The sequence below is a fragment of the Hermetia illucens genome, chromosome 6 (genome assembly GCF_905115235.1).
Source record: "Hermetia illucens chromosome 6, iHerIll2.2.curated.20191125, whole genome shotgun sequence".
Lineage (NCBI taxonomy): Eukaryota > Metazoa > Arthropoda > Insecta > Diptera > Stratiomyidae > Hermetia > Hermetia illucens.
Window position 1 is genome coordinate 42,521,432 of NC_051854.1, and position 21,351 is coordinate 42,542,782.

General features: G+C 46.8%; 1 protein-coding gene across 1 annotated transcript in view; it reads right to left on the minus strand.

Moving 5' to 3' along the window:
• Positions 1 to 305: 305 nt before the first annotated feature.
• The window catches only part of LOC119659307 (protein takeout), a 51,419-nt gene continuing 30,373 nt past the window's right edge, over positions 306 to 21,351 (minus strand). The window contains exons 3-4 of the mRNA XM_038067320.1: positions 1,057 to 1,210; positions 306 to 1,000 (exon numbers count right to left, since the gene is read on the minus strand). Of these exons, the coding sequence (XP_037923248.1) occupies positions 547 to 1,000; positions 1,057 to 1,210 (608 nt within the window). The 3' untranslated portion in view covers positions 306 to 546. The remainder of the gene's footprint in view (positions 1,001 to 1,056; positions 1,211 to 21,351) is intronic.

Consider the following 21,351-nt stretch of genomic DNA (forward strand, 5'->3'; position numbering starts at 1 on the left):
TTCCGACACCTTCAGGTCAATCGCCAAGGTCGGTGCCTAGGAATTCAAATCATTCAGACGGAGAGATGCCATTAGATCAGTTACGAAATTTGGCCAGGACTTCAGACGAATATACTACAGCAAACGCTTACCCCGCAGCCTGTTAAGATTTATCTCAACCGCCGACATTGATAAGATATAGCAAATTGGATTAGCTTTATTTGTTAAAATCAAGTTACTCGCTTGACTCTTTTGTTTTGTTGGTTCATCGGTAAACATTCTACTTACATTCATAGACGACAATAATTTCGCATTAACTTTCTATGTAAAATCGGTACTTCTAGGTTTATTAAAGTATGTCTTCCGGAAAATAGAAGGTTTTAATTACAATACGTACTTATCCTATCGTGTTAATATTCCTTCTTAAAGAAATGTTAAAAAAAGTGCATTAAACGCTGCATCTATTGCAAATTGCACTATCTGCATTTTGATAAAATAAGGATAATGATAACAGTTCTATGTGCCTAATTAATACCTACATAGATGTGTTGAGATTCACAAAAAATGTTATTTGCTTCCTTCAATAGAATTCCTTAAAAATATCTGATCCATGGGAACTTTTGTAAAAATTCTATTACTTAAGTCTCTAAATATGCTTCCGAATCCTTTTGAGTATCCTTCCTTAAGTCCACTGAAAACAGCTTCCCAATTTTCATCAATGAATCGATTCATCCCTTCTGAAAGGACTTTATCGTTGAATAAATTCTCGAAATGCATATAAACACGCTTCGGTTTGAAATCGACTTTGTATTCGCGAAGTTTCATATACTTTACGCCATTTTTTTCGTAAGGCTCACCGATCAGTTGGTGTTCAATGTGAGTATCAACCAGTGTAATGTTAGTTTTCCCCTTGCCAACAATTGGTAATAAGAGGATTCGTCCTGACATTTCATAATCACCGAGAACCCTGATGCGATCGCTTTTACTGTCGCAGATGATGAGGTGTTTGTTGAGGTCAGTTCTGAAAGAAATAAGAGAGTAACCAATTTTTGGTTTGTCAAAGGAATTTTGACTCACCTGTATCTTACGACACGGCTTCCTGAAATCAAGTCATGTACATCCACTTCTTTGAATGTTTGACGGAGATTAATCGGCGATCCCGACCCTGTATCGATTACCATTGACTTTACGTGCAAAGGCTCCAGTCGGCTCATTCCGAACTCTTTGTTACCTAAAAAGTGAGCAAATTTGTCTTATGAGTGAAATCCTATTTTCAGCAAGTAGCAAGCAGGGTGACAACTAGTTAGTCCAGTAAAAGTTAAATTAAAGAACAACGTTTTTTCTGGATGGAGGAGGGGATATAAAGTGAACCCTTCTTATGAAAGAGAATGAATGAATGAATGTGTTCGTCCTCAGAGAAGGATGGGCGTATTCAATGTATCGCCCCACCTAGAGCACCGGGTCTTACTTCGAATCAGAGCTAGTGGTCGTAACGGGTAAACTGTAAACCAAGCCACAGCGGTCGAGAAGGAGCTAGCCCTGAACTCTAGGAGGCGCTTTCGACTGGCCATACTGCCAAAAAGGTTTCCCGAGCAAATACTCACTCGGGAGGAACAGGAAATCATTGAGGAGCTTGTCGTCAAGCAGATGATCAAGGGTTGGACGTCGAAACTGGTGTTCACCGGGATACGCTTCCGACCAGGCCTTATACTGGTGGACTGCGCGACGGAAGGTACCGCAGAATGGGTTAGAACCATAATTCCTAGATTGCCAGGCTGGGAAGGGGTGGAACTGTCAACATGTGCTGGAGATGATATACCAGAAGCCCACATGGTGACAGTTTTTCTGCCAAAGGGCGCGGCAATAGTAACAGAAGACCTTATGAGACTCCTAATTGCTCAGAACGAAGATCTCCATACTCGACTATGGAGAGTCTTCAGAAGCAAGGTGGAGGGAAAGGGTAAACTCCTCACAATTGGGGTAGATGACCAATCCCTAGATGCAATTAAACGTCGGAGTTGTCATATCAACTACCGATTTGGCAACATACCCGTGCATGTGCACAAGGGAAAGCCAAGGAAAGAGACTTCGGAGGAGGCATCGGGTGGAAAACTTACCGAGGTCCCTGAAGAAGTCACGGAAGCCATAGAGGCGGAAAGAACTGGATCAACCAGGGAAATAGACCTGCTGCCCAGTGAAGAGCAGAAGCTGGACGACCTAGACCTAGGACTCCTAGGGCTCGGGGTGGACAGCGACGCGCAGGAAAGCGCCATGTCGGAGGAGGAGGCTGACACTCCGACAGTGGAGAAGAGCTCCAAACAATAACGAAGCCAATAAACCTCCACCATGCGAGAGCTGCATCTGCAGTGATTGCAAGGGCAAATTCCAAGGAGAACATTGGAATAGTGCTCGCTCAGGAGCCCTGGGTGTACCGGGGGCAGATTCGCGGTCTGCAAGGAGGAGACATGCAGGTAATTTGGGACTCCTCTTGTGAAAAACCAAGAGCTTGCATAATTCTCAAACGTAATCTAAAATACATATGTCTTTCAGAGTTCTTAACCGGGGAACTTGTGGCTATCCAAGTCTCATTGGAAGCCGGGAGGAGCACTCGAGAGGTAGTTGTAGCATCGGGATACTTCCCAGGAGACGAGAGCCGGGCTCCACCGGAACAAGTCGCAAAGCTGACAGAGTATTGCGAGGAGAGGGCGCTACCACTTCTTCTCGGCTGCGATGCCAACGCCCACCACGAAGTGTGGGGAAGCAGCGACACTAATCGTAGAGGTGAGTACCTTCTCGAATTTATTCTTAGTAATAAGTTAGAAACATATAACTTAGGGAACAAACACTCTAACATTTGTGACCAGCACCAACAAGAGGTACTAGATATAACTCTAGGAAATACCCTAATGAACGGGATGGTTAGGAATTGGAGGGTGTCGGATGAACCCTCAACGTCTGATCACAGGATAATCAGATTCGACATTGAGGGTAACTCCGAAATAAAAAGAATAATAAGGAATCCCAAGAGAACGGATTGGGAATCCTATACAATGCACCTGAGCAACAACATTGTCCACCTTCAAGGGGGCGGTGACATCAGGAGCGAATTGGAATTAGAAACGGTGGTGGAAGACCTCAACACAATCGTCATTGACGCATATGAGGCCAGCTGTCCGGCCAAGATAGTCAAGTCATCAAGGGATGTACCATGGTGGAACAGGAACTTAGCCAGAATGAGAACGGAGGTACGAAAACGCAAAATGAACCGGGGACTGGCAGAGGTATAAAATGCACTGACTGCGTATGGCAACGCCATCAGGGAAGCGAAACGGAACAGCTTTAGGGAATCCTGTGATGGGATTGAACAGATCACAGAAGTAACCAGGCTGTACAAGGCTGTAGCCAAAGTCGGGGGAATATCCTCTGTCGGCTTGAAAAAGGAAGATTGGACATTCACCGAGAATGAGGAGGACAGGGTACACCTGCTTCTCAGAACTCACTTCCCGGGGTCCTACCCCTCGGCGGCAGGCGACAATAATCTGCCTGACACCCCAACAACGGATAAAAGGGGAAGGAAAGAGAGCTGGAAACTAGCAAAAGAGGTATGCTCAGAAGCTAGGCTAAGATGGGCAGTGGGAACCTTTCAACCAATGAAATCTCCCGGAGCAGATGGCATTTTCCCAGCACTTATCCAGAGAGGCCTAGGAATTATCTTAGAGTCTCTTCTGAGGGTGGTAAGGGGGAGCATAGCACTGGGTTACATACCAAGGGCATGGAGACGGGCAAAAGTGGTCTTTATTCCGAAGGCGGGTAAAAAGGATCCTTTTCACCCTAAGTCTTTCAGACCAATCTGCCTAACATCGTTCGTACTCAAAACGGTGGAGAAGGTCATAGACAACTATATTAGAACTAACGTTCTAAAGCGTAATCCCTTACATCACTGTCACCACGCCTACCGGGCAGGAAGGTCAACTGAAACTGCTCTGTATCAGCTGACAGAGGTACTACGGGATGCCATAGAAATAAAAGAAATTGCACTGTGCGCGTTTTTGGATATCGAAGGAGCATTCGACAACACATCGCACACAGAGATACAGGATGCCCTGAGCCGCAAAGGAGTGGGAAACACCCTGGCACTCTGGATGGGCAAAATGCTAGAAAGCAGACAAACAGAGGTACAAACAGGTACAAATTCTATTATCATGAACACCACTCAAGGCTGTCCACAGGGTGGAGTACTATCGCCGCTGATGTGGAGTATGGTAGTGGATGAACTCCTGGACGTGTTAACTAATACTGGAATACAAGTCCAGGGCTACGCGGACGACATTGTTCTGATCTGTAGGGGCAAATATGAAGATACCCTATGTGATAGAATCCAAACGGGTTCAAGGGTTACTAGTGCCTGGTGCAGGAAGGTGGGACTGCGGATCAACCCAACCAAAACCACCATAGTGCCATTCACTAGGAGGCGTAAGCTGGATCACCTGAAAGCCATAACATTACATGATATGGAGCTGAAACGAGAAACAGAGGTCAAATATTTGGGAATCACGCCAGACCAAAAATTACTCTGGAAGACACATGTCGGAAACACTTGTCGAAAAGCCACGAGGGTTCTGATGACTTGCAGATCCATAGCAGGAAAAAAATGGGATTGCAGCCCGAAGATACTACTTTGGATATATACTGCAATAGTAAGACCAATGATTACCTATGGAGCGGTAATCTGGGCAGAAAGAACCCAACTCAGCACACAAGCCTAGGAAGGAATTACATAAGCTCCAAAGGCTTGCTTGCGTGTGTATCAGTGGGGCAATGAGGACATGCCCAACGACATCCCTGGAGGCCCTTCTGGGATTAACCCCTCTCCATCTGCACATACAGATGCAGGCAAGGAGATCAATATTCAGGATGGCCGGTAGTATGAGTGAGGCGGGGAGCTGCCTAAATCGAAGGTAGATTGATATCCTCTCTAGGCGGTATCCCGAATTACTGATACCGAGGGACAACATGACAACGAGGTTTCACTTCGATAAGTAGTTTGAAACACGTTGGAGTAACAAGGCAAACTGGGAGAGCGTGGCCGTATGTCGCGGCTTAAACCAGCAACTGATTACTTGGTACACTGACGGATCCCTCACAGCAGAGGGAGCGGGTGCCGGTGTCATTGGTCCAAGGAAAATGTACTTTGAGCCAATGGGCAGGTACACAAGCATATTCCAGGCGGAAATTTACGCCATAGACAAATGTGCCTCCTTTAATCTGCAAAGGAACTACAGGGGGCAGAACATAGCTATTCTCACCGATAGCCAAGCAGCGATCAAGGCACTTAGGTCCAACCAGGTGAACTCTAAACTGGTATGGGAATGCCTTGAGAGACTGAATACACTCGGCTCGTCCAACAAGGTCTGGATACTTTGGGTTCCAGGCCATGCTGGGTTGGAAGGCAATGAGGCAGCGGATGAACTAACCAAGAAGGGAGCAGGGATGCCTTTACACGGGCCAGAACCCTTCTGTGGAATCGGAAACGGTTTCGTGGCTATGAATCTAAGAAACGAAGAGAAACGTTTGATGGAACTATATTGGGCGGGCCTACCAGGGATGGAGCAGTCCAGGGTGCTTATTGGGGGATACGAACCCATGCGTACAAAGGATTGCTTAAACCTCACCAAAAAGAACCTCCGAATCATAGTGGGAATTCTCACTGGTCATTGTCGGCTAAACTATCACCTAGAGAAGCTAGGGATATCTACGGACACTGCCTGCAGGTTCTGTGAGGAGGAGGACGAAACCTCTATGCACGTCCTGGGACAGTGTCCGGCACTTGTGCAAAGTAGGTCGATACATCTGGGAGAACTCTTAATACCAGATGCAAAGCTGAAACTTCTGGAAGTGGGGAACATACTAAAGTTCCTAACGGTTACAGGCCTGCTTGAGATACTATGATCAACAGGTACACTATAACCAGTAAAAGGGGCACAATAGTTCTTCAAGGACGCGGTGCGACTTTCCCTTAACAGAATAATAATAATAGGTAAGAATCCCAATCCCGAATGAGGAAAATAATAGGTTTGTGGCCGTGCATCGGAGGCACGAACCTGGGCGCCATTGAAGATTCGCCTCCACCACTGCATCCGATGGCCGTGGAAAACAGCTGACCGCTTGAGGTAGACAACAAAGAGGTGAGACCACCGCCCAGAGAAAAGCCCCGAGAAGAGAAAAGAGTATAAGTGCATTATAACAAAGTAAATTATTAGAGCTCAGTAAAAGTCGTGATATTAAAACAAAAGTGTGATATGGCTAAGTTCAAAGTGGTGATCTCGTTGGGACGTTCGGAAAGAACAGTTTTCTTCTAAAGGGACAGTTGAATACGGGAAAAAAAAGGTACCGAACAATAAGCAACAATTTTAATTAATTACGGCCGTTACAGCAAAGGACGAATTTACGTCGAATTTGGAAAGCTTCAGCCACGTCAGGTTGGCTGAGAGTGAAACCTCCTAGGCGCCTGCGGTTGCTTTGTATCCAGCTCGCGATAGGGACTAGTCCATGGCGAATTGAGGTAACTGTCAGGGACAAAAGCGCTCGTCTACGAAGCATTTAGCTCCGCGACGTTCACTAGCGCCTGCAAAGGGCATAGATCCGCATACAACCGGTGATGATCTCAACCAGAGGCTCGTTAATAAGGGAGCCTCGACCGTTTTACCAGCGGGACTTCCTCATTAACCTGTGCAACGCTGTAAGCCCCGCTAGGAGCGTCGGGAAGGCGATTCGTTACCAAGGACATAATCGCAGGCATTGTTGTGGAGCCGCGGATTTTATGCTGAATTAATTCCGGAAGTTGCTCCTCAGGTTCTAGCCGGGTTGTGGTCGGGCAACATTCTTGATCGTTTAGAGTTCCGGAAGCATGGTATAATCAACAATGGCTGATCAACTTACATAAGGACAAATTACGCTTTTGACTCGGCCATGGTGGTAGGAACGTTTCTTGCCCAGTGGGAGAGGTAAACGTTCGTTCAGCTACCAGAGCCTGAAAAACAAACAGGCCACTACTCTCTTTATACGGGCCTATCTTTCTTTTGGTCAAAGGGTAGTATAGGTCCCAGGGCGAAACGTGGACTGGTATCCACGATGGAGCATAAAACCTGGGAAACGCCTGATGAACCACCATCAACAGCTATATTACCAAACGCTATCCCCACCTCCAGGTGGTGACCGCTGGGACCTCTTTCTTAACGAAAAGGTGCAGATGGGAAAGAATGAAGGCGAGTCTCCCGTGCCTAAAAATTGGACGAATTGTACGAACTAGTCCTCCAGGTTGGGGGTTGGGTAGGGCTGACAACCCTACACGGAAAACAACTCGTTACGAAGCCATAACAGGAGCCTCACACTGGACGGATTTCACAATGACGAACAACAACAAAGGAATAACGATTTGCGCATTTTCTCACGGAACGTGTTCTCCCTGTACAGAGATGAAGCTGCTGAGTAGCTAGCCGATGCGCTGTCCCAATATCGAGTAGATGTAACAGCGTTACGGGAGATGCGTTGGACAGGGACCGGTTTCCTGGAGAAGAGTCGCTACACCATATATAACAGTGGCCATCCAGTAAACCATGTGCTCGGAGTAGGTTTTTTAGTCAGCCAAAAGATGAAACCGAATGGTTATGCATTCTGCGTTTGCAAGGCAAGTTTAGAAATATAAGCCTCATCAACGTTCACGCCCCTACAGAGGAGACTGCAGAGTCGGAGAAGGATTATTCAATTAGCAGTGTTACACGAAATGGTTGTTGGAAGTACCTGGTTTGAGCGGAAAGCGGTCCACAAGCACACATGGGCCTCTCCAGACGGGATCACTTTCAACCAAACTGACCACATGTTGATCGAACGCCGCCACCTCTCAGCCTTGATGAATGTCAGAACGTATAGGGGAGGGGGCAATATAGACTTTGATCAATACCTCGTTGGCATAGCGCTCCAAGCTCGAATTACGACACCAGCTACAATTCCCTCTGACAATCAGGTGAGAGTGAATACTGAAGCCACAATAGCTGCAGTCAACAGAGATCCTAGAAATGAAGCATGAACAAATGATCTTCACAAACACTTAAAGAACGTTATCATTGATACGGTAACAAAGATAATTGGCCCCAGCCGCAACAAAAGGCGGAACGGCTTTCTCGTTGGTATGGTGCTCCGAGCTCAAATAACAACACCACGTAGAATCCCCTGTGACAATCAGGTGAGAGTTAACGCTGAAGCCACCCACAGCACAGCCCTCCGCGACACCTATAAGAGGGAAATGGATGCCGCATAACCGCAGTCAACAGAGGTCCTGGAGATGAAGCAGATGGGAGAACCAACAAGTCTGTGAGCTTGAAAAGTACAGGGAGCAACTGCACCAGGCGCAGAAGTTTTACCAACAAGTCAGCAGGATGAAGCCTTATACACATCGATGCTCATCCTGCCGAGGCAAAGAGGGCAATCTGATTTCCAACAGAATGGGCATACTGGAGCGATGGGTTGAGTACTTTGATGAGCTATTCAACAACCAGAACATCGGCAAGTTGGAGGCCCCCAACAGAAGACGACGGACAAATACTACCACCACCAAGTATAGGAGAAATAGTCCGCGGAATTCATCGGCTAAAAAATCATAAGCCGCCAGGAGCCGATGGAATTACAGCCGAAATTGTTAGATATGGAGGCGACCAGTTCCACCAAGTGGTTTATCAACTTGTGCTCAAGGTATGGGGCCGCGAATCAATGCCTGACGACTGGCAACGAGACATTATCCGTCTCATACATAAAAAGGGAGATATCACACAGTGCAGCAATTATAGAGGTATCACCTATCACGCTATTTTAGCTTACAAAAACTGTTTCGCTCGAAACGTCTCATCATAGGGCAAAGCTCTTACTGTACAAGACAATGATCTTGCCAGTCCTCATGTATTCCTCGGAGACTTGGGTTCTTAGTAAGAAGAATTGCGAACTCTTGGCCGCGTTCGAGAGAAGGTTCCTCCGAAGAATTTTTGGCCCCCTACATGAGGATGGACGATTCCGTAGCCTACATAATGACGAAATCTATGAGTGATACCATGACCGTCCGGTTGTGGATAAAATCCGGCTCAATAGGTTACGGTGGACGGGTCACTTAATCCGTATAGATGAGGATGATCCAGCCCGGAAAGTCAATAAGATCAATATCTATGGTAGAAAGAGAAGACGAGGTAGACCCTACTTAAGGTGGAGCGATGGCGTAGGTCAGGACGCTAGGCAGCTTTCACGAATATCGAATTGGTGGGCCTCGGTGCAAAACCAGGATGTCTGGAGTTCCCTATTAGGGCAGGCCTAGACCGGATACTGATTGTTGCGCCGTTGATGATGATGATCTGTCTTTTAGAAACTATAGGGAAAATGTTTAGGAGGGTGATATACAAAAGGATGTTTCTGTTCTATGGGAGTGCAGATGGGTATTGGCGAGCCCGTTTTACGGTCGATCCAAAAGCAACGGTTGAAGCCCGGAAGATGCCGGTCGCTGGTGTGCGCTGTGCGTTGGTTACAGTGGATGTCAGGAATTTCTTTAACTCGATCAACTGATGTTGGATTAAAAACAGATTGAGAGTGACCTCGCGGAAAGTCTTCTTGGGTACGAGACGGATGACAGCAGGAAAAAATATGCTTTGAGAGCAGGTGTTCCTCAAGGGTGCGTATTGGGGCCCCCGCTGTGGGACATAATGTATGACCTCATTAAATACCTGGCGGTAATGATCGATGCCAAGTTGAGATTGAAGGGGCACCTGGGCCAATGCCTGACAAAAGACCGGATAGGTTAGTTCGCCCCTAGCTAAGAGGATATCTAATGTTGGAGGGCCAATAGTCGCGGGCTGCTTATAGCTGGGGTGGTGAAATCCAACCTGGTATACGCGGTTTCAATCTGGGCGGGGGCATTGAACAACGATATGAACCGGGGAAGGATGAATTCGTATGTCATTGCGGGAATGATTACCTTGGATTTGGCCCAATTACTTGTAGGGTTTTTCCGACTTGAAAAGAAAAGTTTTACGTGAACCTTTATAATCAGTTTTCTCAATCATTCCTTCTTTGCGGATAGTCTAGTTCCTATTCGTTGCGTCTCATATTTCGTTAGTATGTCTGCTTCTGGAGAACCAACTGACCGATGATTATAGTTCGGTTACAGTAATTAGTCTAAACCTTCCGTCATTCATTATAATCCAGAAATCTGGAGGTGAGAAAGTTTTGGTCGTGCAGCATTTAATTTACGCGATATGTACTCGTGAATTAAATGCTACACGCGTATACACAGTAATGGTCGAATTTCCATCACGATTACTTACCTTATCGTGCTAAGGGAGCTCAGTAAGGAAGATCCTTTAGGGAATAAGAGGTGACAGGAGTTACGATCTAGCTGTGAACGGTAAACTGTGGGTACTAGGCGACCCCCAGTTCCAACTAGCCTTGATTCGGCAAAACGGGGCCGAGATCGACTTACTTTCCCCGATAAAACTGAGGCCACGGCAGCCAATTATGAAAAACTAAAAAACAAAAACCTTTAAAAAAAACTAAAATTAAATCTCGATCGTGACGATCCAACCACGAGTGAAGGGCATCTCTAAACTTCACTTACTTAAGTGGAAACGAATCTGATCGGGACCCAGTTCTTAACGAATGAGCCGAAGCTGACCCTTTCTGTCAGCACCCCTGGCCCTGGGCTCCAATCGGCGCAACCTGCTGAAACTAAAGTCTTGGTGATGTTAGCATATGTGCCCTCGGACAAACCGCAAACAGCCTTATGTTCAATCACCTCTGGGCGAACTCCTTTTGGGCAAATCTCGTTCAGATAAACCGCTTTCAGGCAAATGGTCTCTGGGTAAATCATCTCCAGGCAAATTACAACCCACGAGCTGTGCCCAGGTTGAGGGGAAAGGAATACCCGGGGTACCTGCGGCCAACGACAAATCAAAGCGGCAGCAGTCTTCGGACGATCCCAACTCTTCGACACAAAAGGCAGCAAAGAGCGCCTGAGCTATCATTTGCTGACAAGGCAATCAAAGTTGAGGGATGGGTCTTGAATGACGACGCCAATCCATCGGGTTACTATACCAAGCAGTGCGAACAGCTTAGAAGGAAATTCCTTCTAGCTGTAAGGCAGCCTCACAAGCCATTAAGCTTCGCTTTGAATCGGTAGGTGTATACCGTAAAATGTTATGGATAAACTTTGCCGAAGGAAACAAGAACGGGTGGCCCAGGCAGTGCTACTCCTTGCTCAGCAATGGTGCACCCTCTCACAGGTGCACGACTAGCTCTGAAAAGTCTCCTAGATGCCATCGTTCAAAAAGTGCTTCGTCTGGCTTGCAGAAGAAGAGCGTAATGATACTGAAGCTTTAGAACAACTTAGCATCCATAACAACCCCAACACCTCCATCTAGATACTGCTAGACAACAAAGCAGGTAAGAGAGCCAGTACGCCGCAAATTTTCTTTACTTTCGGCGTTCACGAATTGGAGATTAAGGAGGTTTGGAAGCAAAGGAGCTACTGAATCTACGGGCTAGGGACCGTCACAGCTCTCAATCTACGCCGATGGGATGATGTGACACTGGCTCTGCCAAGGTGGTTGTTATGCCGTGTATCAGGAGCCAGCCCCTTCCGAGCCGTTCCTGACTATTGCGGCCCGCTTCCGTGCACACGATGGGCTGGTGAAATTTTCATGGAGAATAAATATAATTTGTGTAAAAAATGTGCAAAAAAATTGACGAAATATCAGAGAAAGAGGAAGAGCTGACTGCATTTGGGCGTCGTTCACTTCAGCGACCAGCGAAAGAAGCAGCGAGAGCTGAAATACGCGGTCTTACCAAGCAACGCGAGTGGCAGTGCGGGGATGGCAACTCCAATACCCTGTAGTATCCCTGTTTTGAAAAAAAGTCCACCCAGAACCATTAGCCTTGAGCAGGTGGATTTGGACATGAATGCAGTGCAGTCTACCGTCCTAGCTAGACCGGAAGAGGATAGGCTCATCAGGAATGCGCAGCAGTGGTGAAACGTATACGGTCGGGAACGTTCCTTCAGAGGAACTTTAGCAAAGGCTTCAAAAACGGGCTGATAAAACTAGCGGAACTACTGGACCGCATCTCCTTTTACAGGCGAATGTCGAGAGCAGCAAAAGAGGCGCGGAAAGCAGAAACAACCGCGCTTCCCGCTGAGCACACTGCTAGCGATAAACGAATTGCAGATAGCCTGCAAAGTGAACTGGGAGAAAAGTGAAAAATGGACGACGTGCCTGAATGAGACTTTATCAAAGTAGCTTCCAGGGTCCAAAAAAGAAGGGAAAGAAAGATGAAAGGAAACAACTGCCTACGAAAACGAAAGGTGGCGGAGTCCTCGTCGAACTGGACTCGAGAACGACTAGCAAGAGTACGTTCTGCGAAGTGGTCAAGGTGTTACTGGGGGTGAAAGCTCTAGTTGAGAGCCTATGTTCTCTCTAGAAATTGGAGATCCCGACTGCCTCACAGAAAAGGTTGAAGTAAAGAAGGCCATCATAAAACGCGAATGATCAGAGGTAACTAATGCCCGAATAAGTATCACCTCTCTAAATGTTCGAGGCCGAAATTCCCTGTAGTGGAAGTCCTCGAGCAATATGCGGGAAAACTTCTTACCAGCGGGAAAATCCGAATTGGATGGGTAGTATTCAGAGTGCGAATACGGATAATCGCCATCAAGTACTACAAGTGCTGGACTATGAACACACGTCCGCAACTTGCAAGGGACCGGATAGGAGGACAGCATGCCGCAGATGGGCTCAGGTAGGTCACCACGCAGAGATCCGCAATGAAAGCGAAAATTGCGTTCTCTACAGGGATCGTGACGTGTCTGGTCAGAACGTCGCACAAACTGTGGGCTCGGAATGGTATTCAATCTTTAAAGTGGAACTAGAAGGGGCTAGGGTACGATTAACATGATCGCATTTTATAAATTACCATGCACTGAAATGCAACCGCTGACCGGCTGCTAGCGTGGTTTACTGCGGAGGTAAAGGCTGATCTGTCAATGTCAATCAGCGTGCAATACCAGAACAGGGACCGCGCTTCATAGCATTTCGACTTATCGGGTACTGTTGCCATCTAGGTTCAGGATAACATTTGGTCTTCGTCTTCTTGTCTAAGGCGAGGCGAATGGGTTTGTCCTGCGTTTAGCTGACGCCGAATGAGAAGATGACGAACTTTCTGCGCAGACTTGATGCTCTGGAGGATGCCGTTTATTGCACGGATGATTTTAATGCTAGGGCTAGCGAATGGGGCATACCTCAGCCAGACTTCAGAGGCAAACGGATTCTGCAAATGGCAGCGAGAACCAGGCTTATAGTCATAGGCGCGCAGGCTGCGGAGGAAGCATTCCTGACATCACTTTTGCTTCGAAATCTCCGCCACCATCGGTGAACGGGTGGCGAGTCCCGGGAGACGTCTCGGAAAGTGATCACGACTACATCGCTACTTGCTGATGCGCACTAACCCGACGCTCCCCCTGCGGGTGGAAAGTCGTGAGGGTGAACATTGGGTAGTTCGTCCAAGTTCTTGGAATAGGAAGAGTCGCGCTGGAGGGTGCTTTGGAGGTGAAGCGTTACAGCTGACACTGTCGTAAACTGAATGATGAATCTGATAAGGGCAGCGTGGCGTTTCAGGACTTGGAGGGGCTCCAACAGTGACAAGCCTTCTAAATGCTGGTGGACGGCACAAATTGCCGACCTACTTGTCATAAGCTCCACCGTTTGGCACAACGTTTACACGCTAGCAAGGAGGCATGTGCCATAAAGGCACAGTATAGATCAGCAAAAAGGAGACTCTATGGTGCGATAAATCAAAGCAAAGCTCGCGGCTGGCAGAATCTTGTTTTTGAGGTGAATGAGGACAGCATTGAGGATCTTTTTACGGTGCGGGCGCTCGAAGAAGCGGTTCTCACCATGAAAAACAGGTCCTGACGGTATTCCGGCGGAGGTTTACAAGCTGGTTTTATGCCAACGGCCAGGCATGCTGCTCAGGGTATTCAACGGTTGCTTGAAGGAGGCATTTTTCCTTGTTACCGGACGGTGTCGAGACTCGAGTTGATCTGCAAGGGAATAGGAAACGCGGATCTGCCATCCGCATACGACTGCTTTGTATGCTTGGCACGGCTGGGAAAGTGCTCGAAAAGTTCATCAGGAGTAGATACGCTAAAGTAATCGGCGCTGCCAGGAACTTATAACCAAGGCAGTTCGGGTTCGAAACAGGGATATCCACGGTGGATGCTATTATGGAGGTCGTGGACGTGGTTCATCCAGCCGAGGCACACAGCCGCCGATCTCGACGGACAGTCCTCGTCATAACGCTTAATGTCAGAAATGCCTTCGATTTCGTAAGATGGACAGATATACTAAGCACACAAGAAAACTCATTTCACGTGCCAAGCTATCTCTTGCGGATAATGAGGGATTATCTGAAAGACCGCTCCCTGCTCTATGAGACGGTAGAGGGCCAGAGTAGGGTGGAAATCACGTCGGGAGTAGCACAGGGATCCATCCTGGTGCAGGACTTCTGGAACGTTTCCTACGATAGTCTGCTGGGACTCGATATGCCTGAAGAGTCGCTCCTGGTCGGTTATGCAAACGATGTTGCGGCACTTATTGCCGGACCCACTGCTGAACAGGCGCAAGGCAGACTTGGCATATTGATGCGACGGGTAAGTTGATGGATGACTGCTCACGGTTTCAGCCTTGCGCTGGAAAAAAACCCGAAGTACTTATCTTAACCAGAAAGAGAATCACCACCCTGCGTTACATATCGTTCGGCGAGTTGACTATAGAGTTAAAACCTGTGGTTAAATACCTTGGTCTAATGTTCGACTGGAAGATGAGCTTCTTCGAGCAAATCAGAGCAGGAGCGGACAGGACTGCAACTGGAGCCTCGGCCTTGAGTTGACCAATGGTGAATGTTGAGGGCCCTATATTTACTAGGATACGTATTCTAATGGGAGCAACGCAATCCGTTCTGCTTTATGGCGCTGAGATGCAGGCCGATGGCCTTGATAAAGACATGCTTCATAGGAGCCTTGCTCAAGCGCCTAGACGGAGAACTTTGTGAGTAGCGTTCGTCTATTGCACTGTCTCAGAACCAGCCGTTATGGTGTTGATAGGAGTGATTCCCGTTGCCTTCGTTGCAAAGGAGCTTAAAGCTACCTACAGCCGCAAGAGTGAAATCTTGAGGGAGGTGGTTGCCTGTGAACAACGTCAACGCGGCCTTACCGATTGGCAACTCTCTTAGCAAAATGAGGTAGATGAGCTGCGCGGCTCATCGACAATTTAGATCCATGGTTGAATCGAACGCACGGTAAGTTTGAATACTTCCTTACCCAACTTCTTAAGGGGCATAGAGGTTTTCGGTCTTACCTGCACAAGATTGGGAAGGTGCGATCTCCTGATTGGGTGTTCTGCAATGGAGTGGACGCCTTTCGTCAGGAGTTTTATGCAGGCACAGGGGATCTCTCTTCAAACAACTTTGTCAGAGAGATTCTGAGGAACATTGGCAGATGGGGTAATGTTGCGCATTATATTTGGCCTCTTCTTATTGCGAAGAAAATTTGAGTCGACCGGCGGAGGAACTGGGTGGCAAGGAGCTCCTTTCCCATCCTATTGGTGAAAGGAATTGCCTTGAAAGCTCCCAAAGGCGGAAGAGCGGGAGGGCCAGCCCGAAATAATGTGTCAAACGGTTTCAGGCTCATTCTCTGATGACAGGGAGGTGTTTATTTGGTAGACCGACGACATGCTGTTGCGGAAGTACAACATTCAACCACCCTACTCCCAAAAAAAATTATCAGCACTAAACAGCATATCAAGCCAGTTGGTGAGCTGTTGTAACCAGTTGCTGCGGTAACTTGGCCGACTGAACGGAACATTCCTGATGTGGGTGCCAGGGAACTCAAAGATAACTGGTAACGAAGAGGCAGACAGACTGGCTTACCAATGATTTAGTCAGACCCAGCTTTTGGCATTCGGCTGTCTGCTGTCAAGTCTACTCTGAAGAGTAAAATTGAAAGGAATTATGCACTCGAGCGGAGAAATGTGAACTCTTGTCGGCAGTAGGCAGGGGGTAAAAGTCCCGGGACAATGTTCTTTAAACTATCATATCGAAAATTTTGGGTGATGGTTTCGGCTATGTGCAGCCAATGTGGAGAGGACGAAAAAGCAGCCCTACACTTCATATGCAGCTGGCTCGCCTCTTCAGATGTCAGACGGAGACTGGAGAATGTTCTCATATTCGTAAAAGCCTGCGAATGCCATAGGCGGGATACCATTGAATAGGCGATATTCAGGGATAGTACAATGGGCCTAACAGAGGTCTGAGTCCTCGGAGCTGTGGCTCCCCCCATTAAACTAAACTGAACTTAAGGGTCGCCAGCTGGGTATCCTTAAACACTCCCGATATTTAGTGATCTGAACTTTCTCCTTGGGCCAATTTAAATGGTCTCTTTAAACATTACAAGGATCCAATGATGCATAAGGAAGTAGTATGGAAGCAGTCGTCCGAATATAAATTATCGGTTGCGTAGGATGTGTTTGTCCTCCCTTCCCTTCCCTCTCCTTGCAACCAATGAATCGATAAATCGTAAATTATATTTTATTTGCTGGAGAAGTCAAAACAACGCGGGATAATACCTATTATGCCTTTATTTGTGCCCAGAGTTCATTTTAATGTGGACCAGGGAAATTAAAACTTACTTCATAATTTACAGTCCCGCTGACGATTCATTTAACCCTGAAGTCGAGACGGCAAGAAGCAATAATTGTCGACTTAATGTTTATTGCTTTTTTGTTATTCACTTCATTAACTCCCATTTAAACTCGACAACAACTTTAGCAATGAACCTTGAACGAGCCCCTGCAAATTGTCGACTAACTTGTTCAATTCGGAGTAGATTCTATCTGCGCTATTTCTGTAGATACATTACGTTCACGATACGTCGCTCCCTATTTTACGCGCTTCATAAAAAGTTCCAATGAGTCGTTGCTTCTTGAGGTGATTCCAGATATATTAAATATCTGAAAACACCTTGTGCGCAAGAAAGTACATTAACTTTGTTAATGGACGTCGCCGAGTTAAGTAAGAGTTGAAATTTATTTGCATATCAGGCAGACAGCATTGAACGAGAGTTGAATATGCGAAATGGGGTATGGGCTGGCCTTATCAGGAAGTTCTTGATGCAGGGTCGCGGTCGAAATCGACCAGATTGGCATGGAGTACTTGGGAAGAATGTTGAACTCCAGGGACCATGATCCCTGGCCGAATAAAATGCGAAAATTGAAAATAAATAACCCTTCCGAGGCCGGTAAATGGTATGTGATTAATAATGCATTCACATATCAGACATCATTAAGCGGAAATGCATAAATTTTTTGGGTAAATAATGGATTTTCGGAAAATGGATGTGGTGTGTTGGAATGCCTATTGTCTTCATTCAGATGTTGGAATTCGCAGAACAGGCAGCCACAAGGCATTTGCATTTAATTGACTGTATCTGTAATATGTATAAAGTCTACCTGAAATCTGAAACTGCCTGAAAAATAGTAGAATTGCAGCAAAGATGAATGTTGGAATTAAAGTAGCAACCGCAGCACTTCAAAATATTTCAATTGAATGCTGCGGTAACGTAATCCGTCGAGAACTCTCCGCAACATCGAGCGCATATGCAGAATGGTGTACTTCTGCATGGCTTGAACAAGACTGTGCGAAAATCCCTGGACATCAAGCCAAGCCTTGAAGGGTTTAGGCACAATACCACTTTCTCCTCCTTGGACACAACCGTGTCGTGGTGGGGGGGTTCTGGTAGTTTACTACTACGCTAAGGGTGTCCAAAAACACATGAAGATGGAAACAAAAAATTGTAACTCTACAAGTGGTAAGAAGTAACAGACTTCGAATCCACGCACGGGTTTTAGAAATCAGGTCGTGGTCGAGGCACACATTTTGGAGGCCTCACCAAATTCATGTTCATTATCATCATCATCATTATCAACGGCGCAACAACCGGTATCCGGTCTAGGCCTGCCTTAATAAGGAACTCCAAACATCCCGGTTTTGCGCCGAGGTCCACCAATTCGATATCTCTAAAAGCTGTCTGGCGTCCTGACCTACGCCATCGCTCCATCTTAGATAGGGTCTGCCTCGTCTTCTCTTTCTACCATAGATATTGACCTCATAGATCTTTCCGGGTGGGATCATCCTCATCCATACGGATTAAGTGACCCGCCCACCGTAACCTATTGAGCCGGATTTTGTCCACAACCGGACGGTCATGACATCGCTCATAGATTTCGTTATTGTGTAGGCTACGGAAGCGTCCATCCTCATGTAGGCGGCCAAAAATTCTTCGGAGGATTTTTCTCTCGAACGCGGCCAAGACTTCGCAATTTTTCTTGCTAAGAACCCAAGTTTCCGAGGAATACATGAGGACTGGCAAAATCATAGTCTTGTACAGTAAGAGTTGTGACCCTATGGTGAGACGTTTCGAGCGAAACAGTCTTTGTAAGCTGAAATAGGCTCTGTTGGCTGACAACAACCGTACGCGGATTTCATCATCGTAGCTGTTATCGGTTGTGATTTTCGACCCTAGATAGGAGAAATTGTCAACGGTCTCAAAGTTGTATTCTCCTATCCTTATTTTTCTTCGTGTTTGACCAGTGCGGTTTGATGTTGTTGGCTGGTTGGTTTTCGATGCTGACGTTCCCACCATATATTTTGTCTTGCCTTCATTGATGTGCAGCCCAAGATCTCGCGCCAACTACCGCCTGCTCGATCTGGATGAAGGCAGTTTGTACGTCTTGGGGGGTTCTTCCCATGATGTCGATATCGTCAGCATAGGCCAGTAGTTAGGTAGACTTGAAGAGGATCGTACCTCTTGCATTTACCTCAGCATCACGGATCACTTTCTCGAGGGCCAGGTTAAAGAGGACCCATGATAGCGCATCCCCTTGTCGTACACCGTTGTTGATGCCGAATGTTCTTGACAGTGATCCTGCTGTGCTGCTTTTATCTGGCCTCGCACATTGGTCAGGGCTAGCTTAGTCAGTCTTATTAATTTCGTTGGGATACCGAATTCTCTCATGGCCCTGTACAGTTTTACCCTGGCTATGCTATCATTGGAGGCTTTAAAGTCGATGAACAGATGGTACAACTGTTTCCATATTCCAACAGTTTTTCCATCGCTTGCCGGAGAGAGAAAATCTGATCTGTTGCTGATTTGCCTGGAGTCAAGCCTCTTTGGTATGGGCCAATGATGTTCTGAGCGTATGGGGCTATCCGGCCTAGCAAGATAGTGGAGAATATCTTATATATGGTACTCAGCAACGTGATACCTCTATAATTGCTGCACTGTGTGATATCTCCATTTTTATGTATGAGACAGATAATGCCTCGTTGTCAATCGTCTGGCATAGATTCGCTGTCCCATACCTTGAGCACAAGCTATTAACATAGTATGCTGCTCCCAAGCCCAGGTAAAGGAGGAGGGTTTGAGGCCACGTACTCTGTACTATCCTCAGTAAAATAAAAATAAAATGCTGAGATCAGGGATAGAGATAAATAGAGAATAGTTGGAGTTATTCTACTATGCTAAATCCTACCTGATCTCTCTTGGTGACAGGCCCCGCGACAGGTCGACCAAGAAAATGCATAGAATGTCGTTACAAACATGATGATCGGATTGAGTCACAAACCTCGGAGAAATGCTAGGGCGTCCACCTCAGTCGACGCGGCAGGACGGGCCCCGGTCCTGTCGAGAAATGTGCGAGGGTTCTTGACGCATGGACGGCGTCAGGACGTAAGCAAGTTAGTCCGCACACAACGAACAAAACAAATACGTGTCTGCACGCTAAATGTTGGTACCCTAACTGGAAAGACGGAGGAACTCGCAAGAGCCCTTCGGAAAAGGTGCATTGACATCTGCGCTCTGCAAGAAACCCGATGGTCTGGTGCCAAAAGCTGCGACATTGAACGCGAACGCGGTAAAAATGGCTACAAACTTCTCTATTTTGGTAACCCACACACTCAATATGGTGTTGGCATTGCCATCTCAGAGGGTTTCCGTGATGCCATTAAAGAAGTCGAAAAATTTGATTATCGGCTGATGAAGCTCATCATTATATCAGTTGATCGCACTATTCACTTCGTCACCGCGTATGCACCACAAACAGGTCGACCTGATGCCGAGAAAGATGCCTTCTGGCAACTTCTCGATGAAAAGACTTGTCACGTGCCTGCTGACGATTACATAATCATTGCCGGCGACCTTAATGGTCATGTGGGTGAAAAGGCAGACGGTAACAGGTGCCATGGGGGAAAGGGGTTCGGAGCGCGCAATGAAGGTGGCGAGCGTATAATCGATTTTGCGGACACCCATGACCTTGTACTTATGAATACATGGTTCATCAAACGATTGTCTCATCTTCCCACATTTTATAGTGGGAACAATAAAACGCAAATCGACTATATTCTCATAAGACGCCAACATTTTACCACTGTCACTGATTGCAAAGTCGTTCCCTATGAGACCATCGCACCTCAACATCGGCCGTTGGTTGCTGTCCTGCGAATTAAGCCACCGATAAAACGGTGTGAGGAACGCACTGGCCCGCCGCGCATTAAATGGTGGCGATTTGGTGAGGAAAAAGAAGAAACGGTCTCACTCATACGATTGCCAACCATTACGAATGTGGAAGAATCATGGAACCAAATGAAAGACACGATCCACAAAGCGGCCTCTATAATCATCGAGGTCACCAAGCCGGGTTAGCGGTACATCAACCGAGATATTTGGCTTTGGAATGATGATGTTGAAATGAAGGTCCGTGAAAAGAAACGCCTCTACCACAAATTTCTCGACGATAAAACGCCTGCTATTTGGCAAATTTATAAGAATGCCAACCGGGAAGCAAAGAAAGCGGTCGATGTCACCCGAGCGAACCATTTCAAAAATCTTTACGATAAACTGGACACTCGGGATGGCAAGAGAAATCTGTATCGACTTGCTAAAAGCCGTGATGAACGCACACAGGATATCGAACATTTCTGTTGTGTTAATGACAAGAACGGTACTTTGCTTACCAACCGTCGAGCCGCAACGGATAGATGGCGAGAATACTTCAAGCAGATTTCAACTGAAGAATTTGCTCATCCTCCACTTCCACAATCATTGCCGACATTTGGAGCAGTTCCACCAGTCAGCGTAACAGAAGTCGAGGAGGCAATAAAACAAATGAAATCGGGGAAAGCAACAGGACCTGACGACATCGCATCTGAGCTCTGGAAAGCGAAGAGCTGGGACCC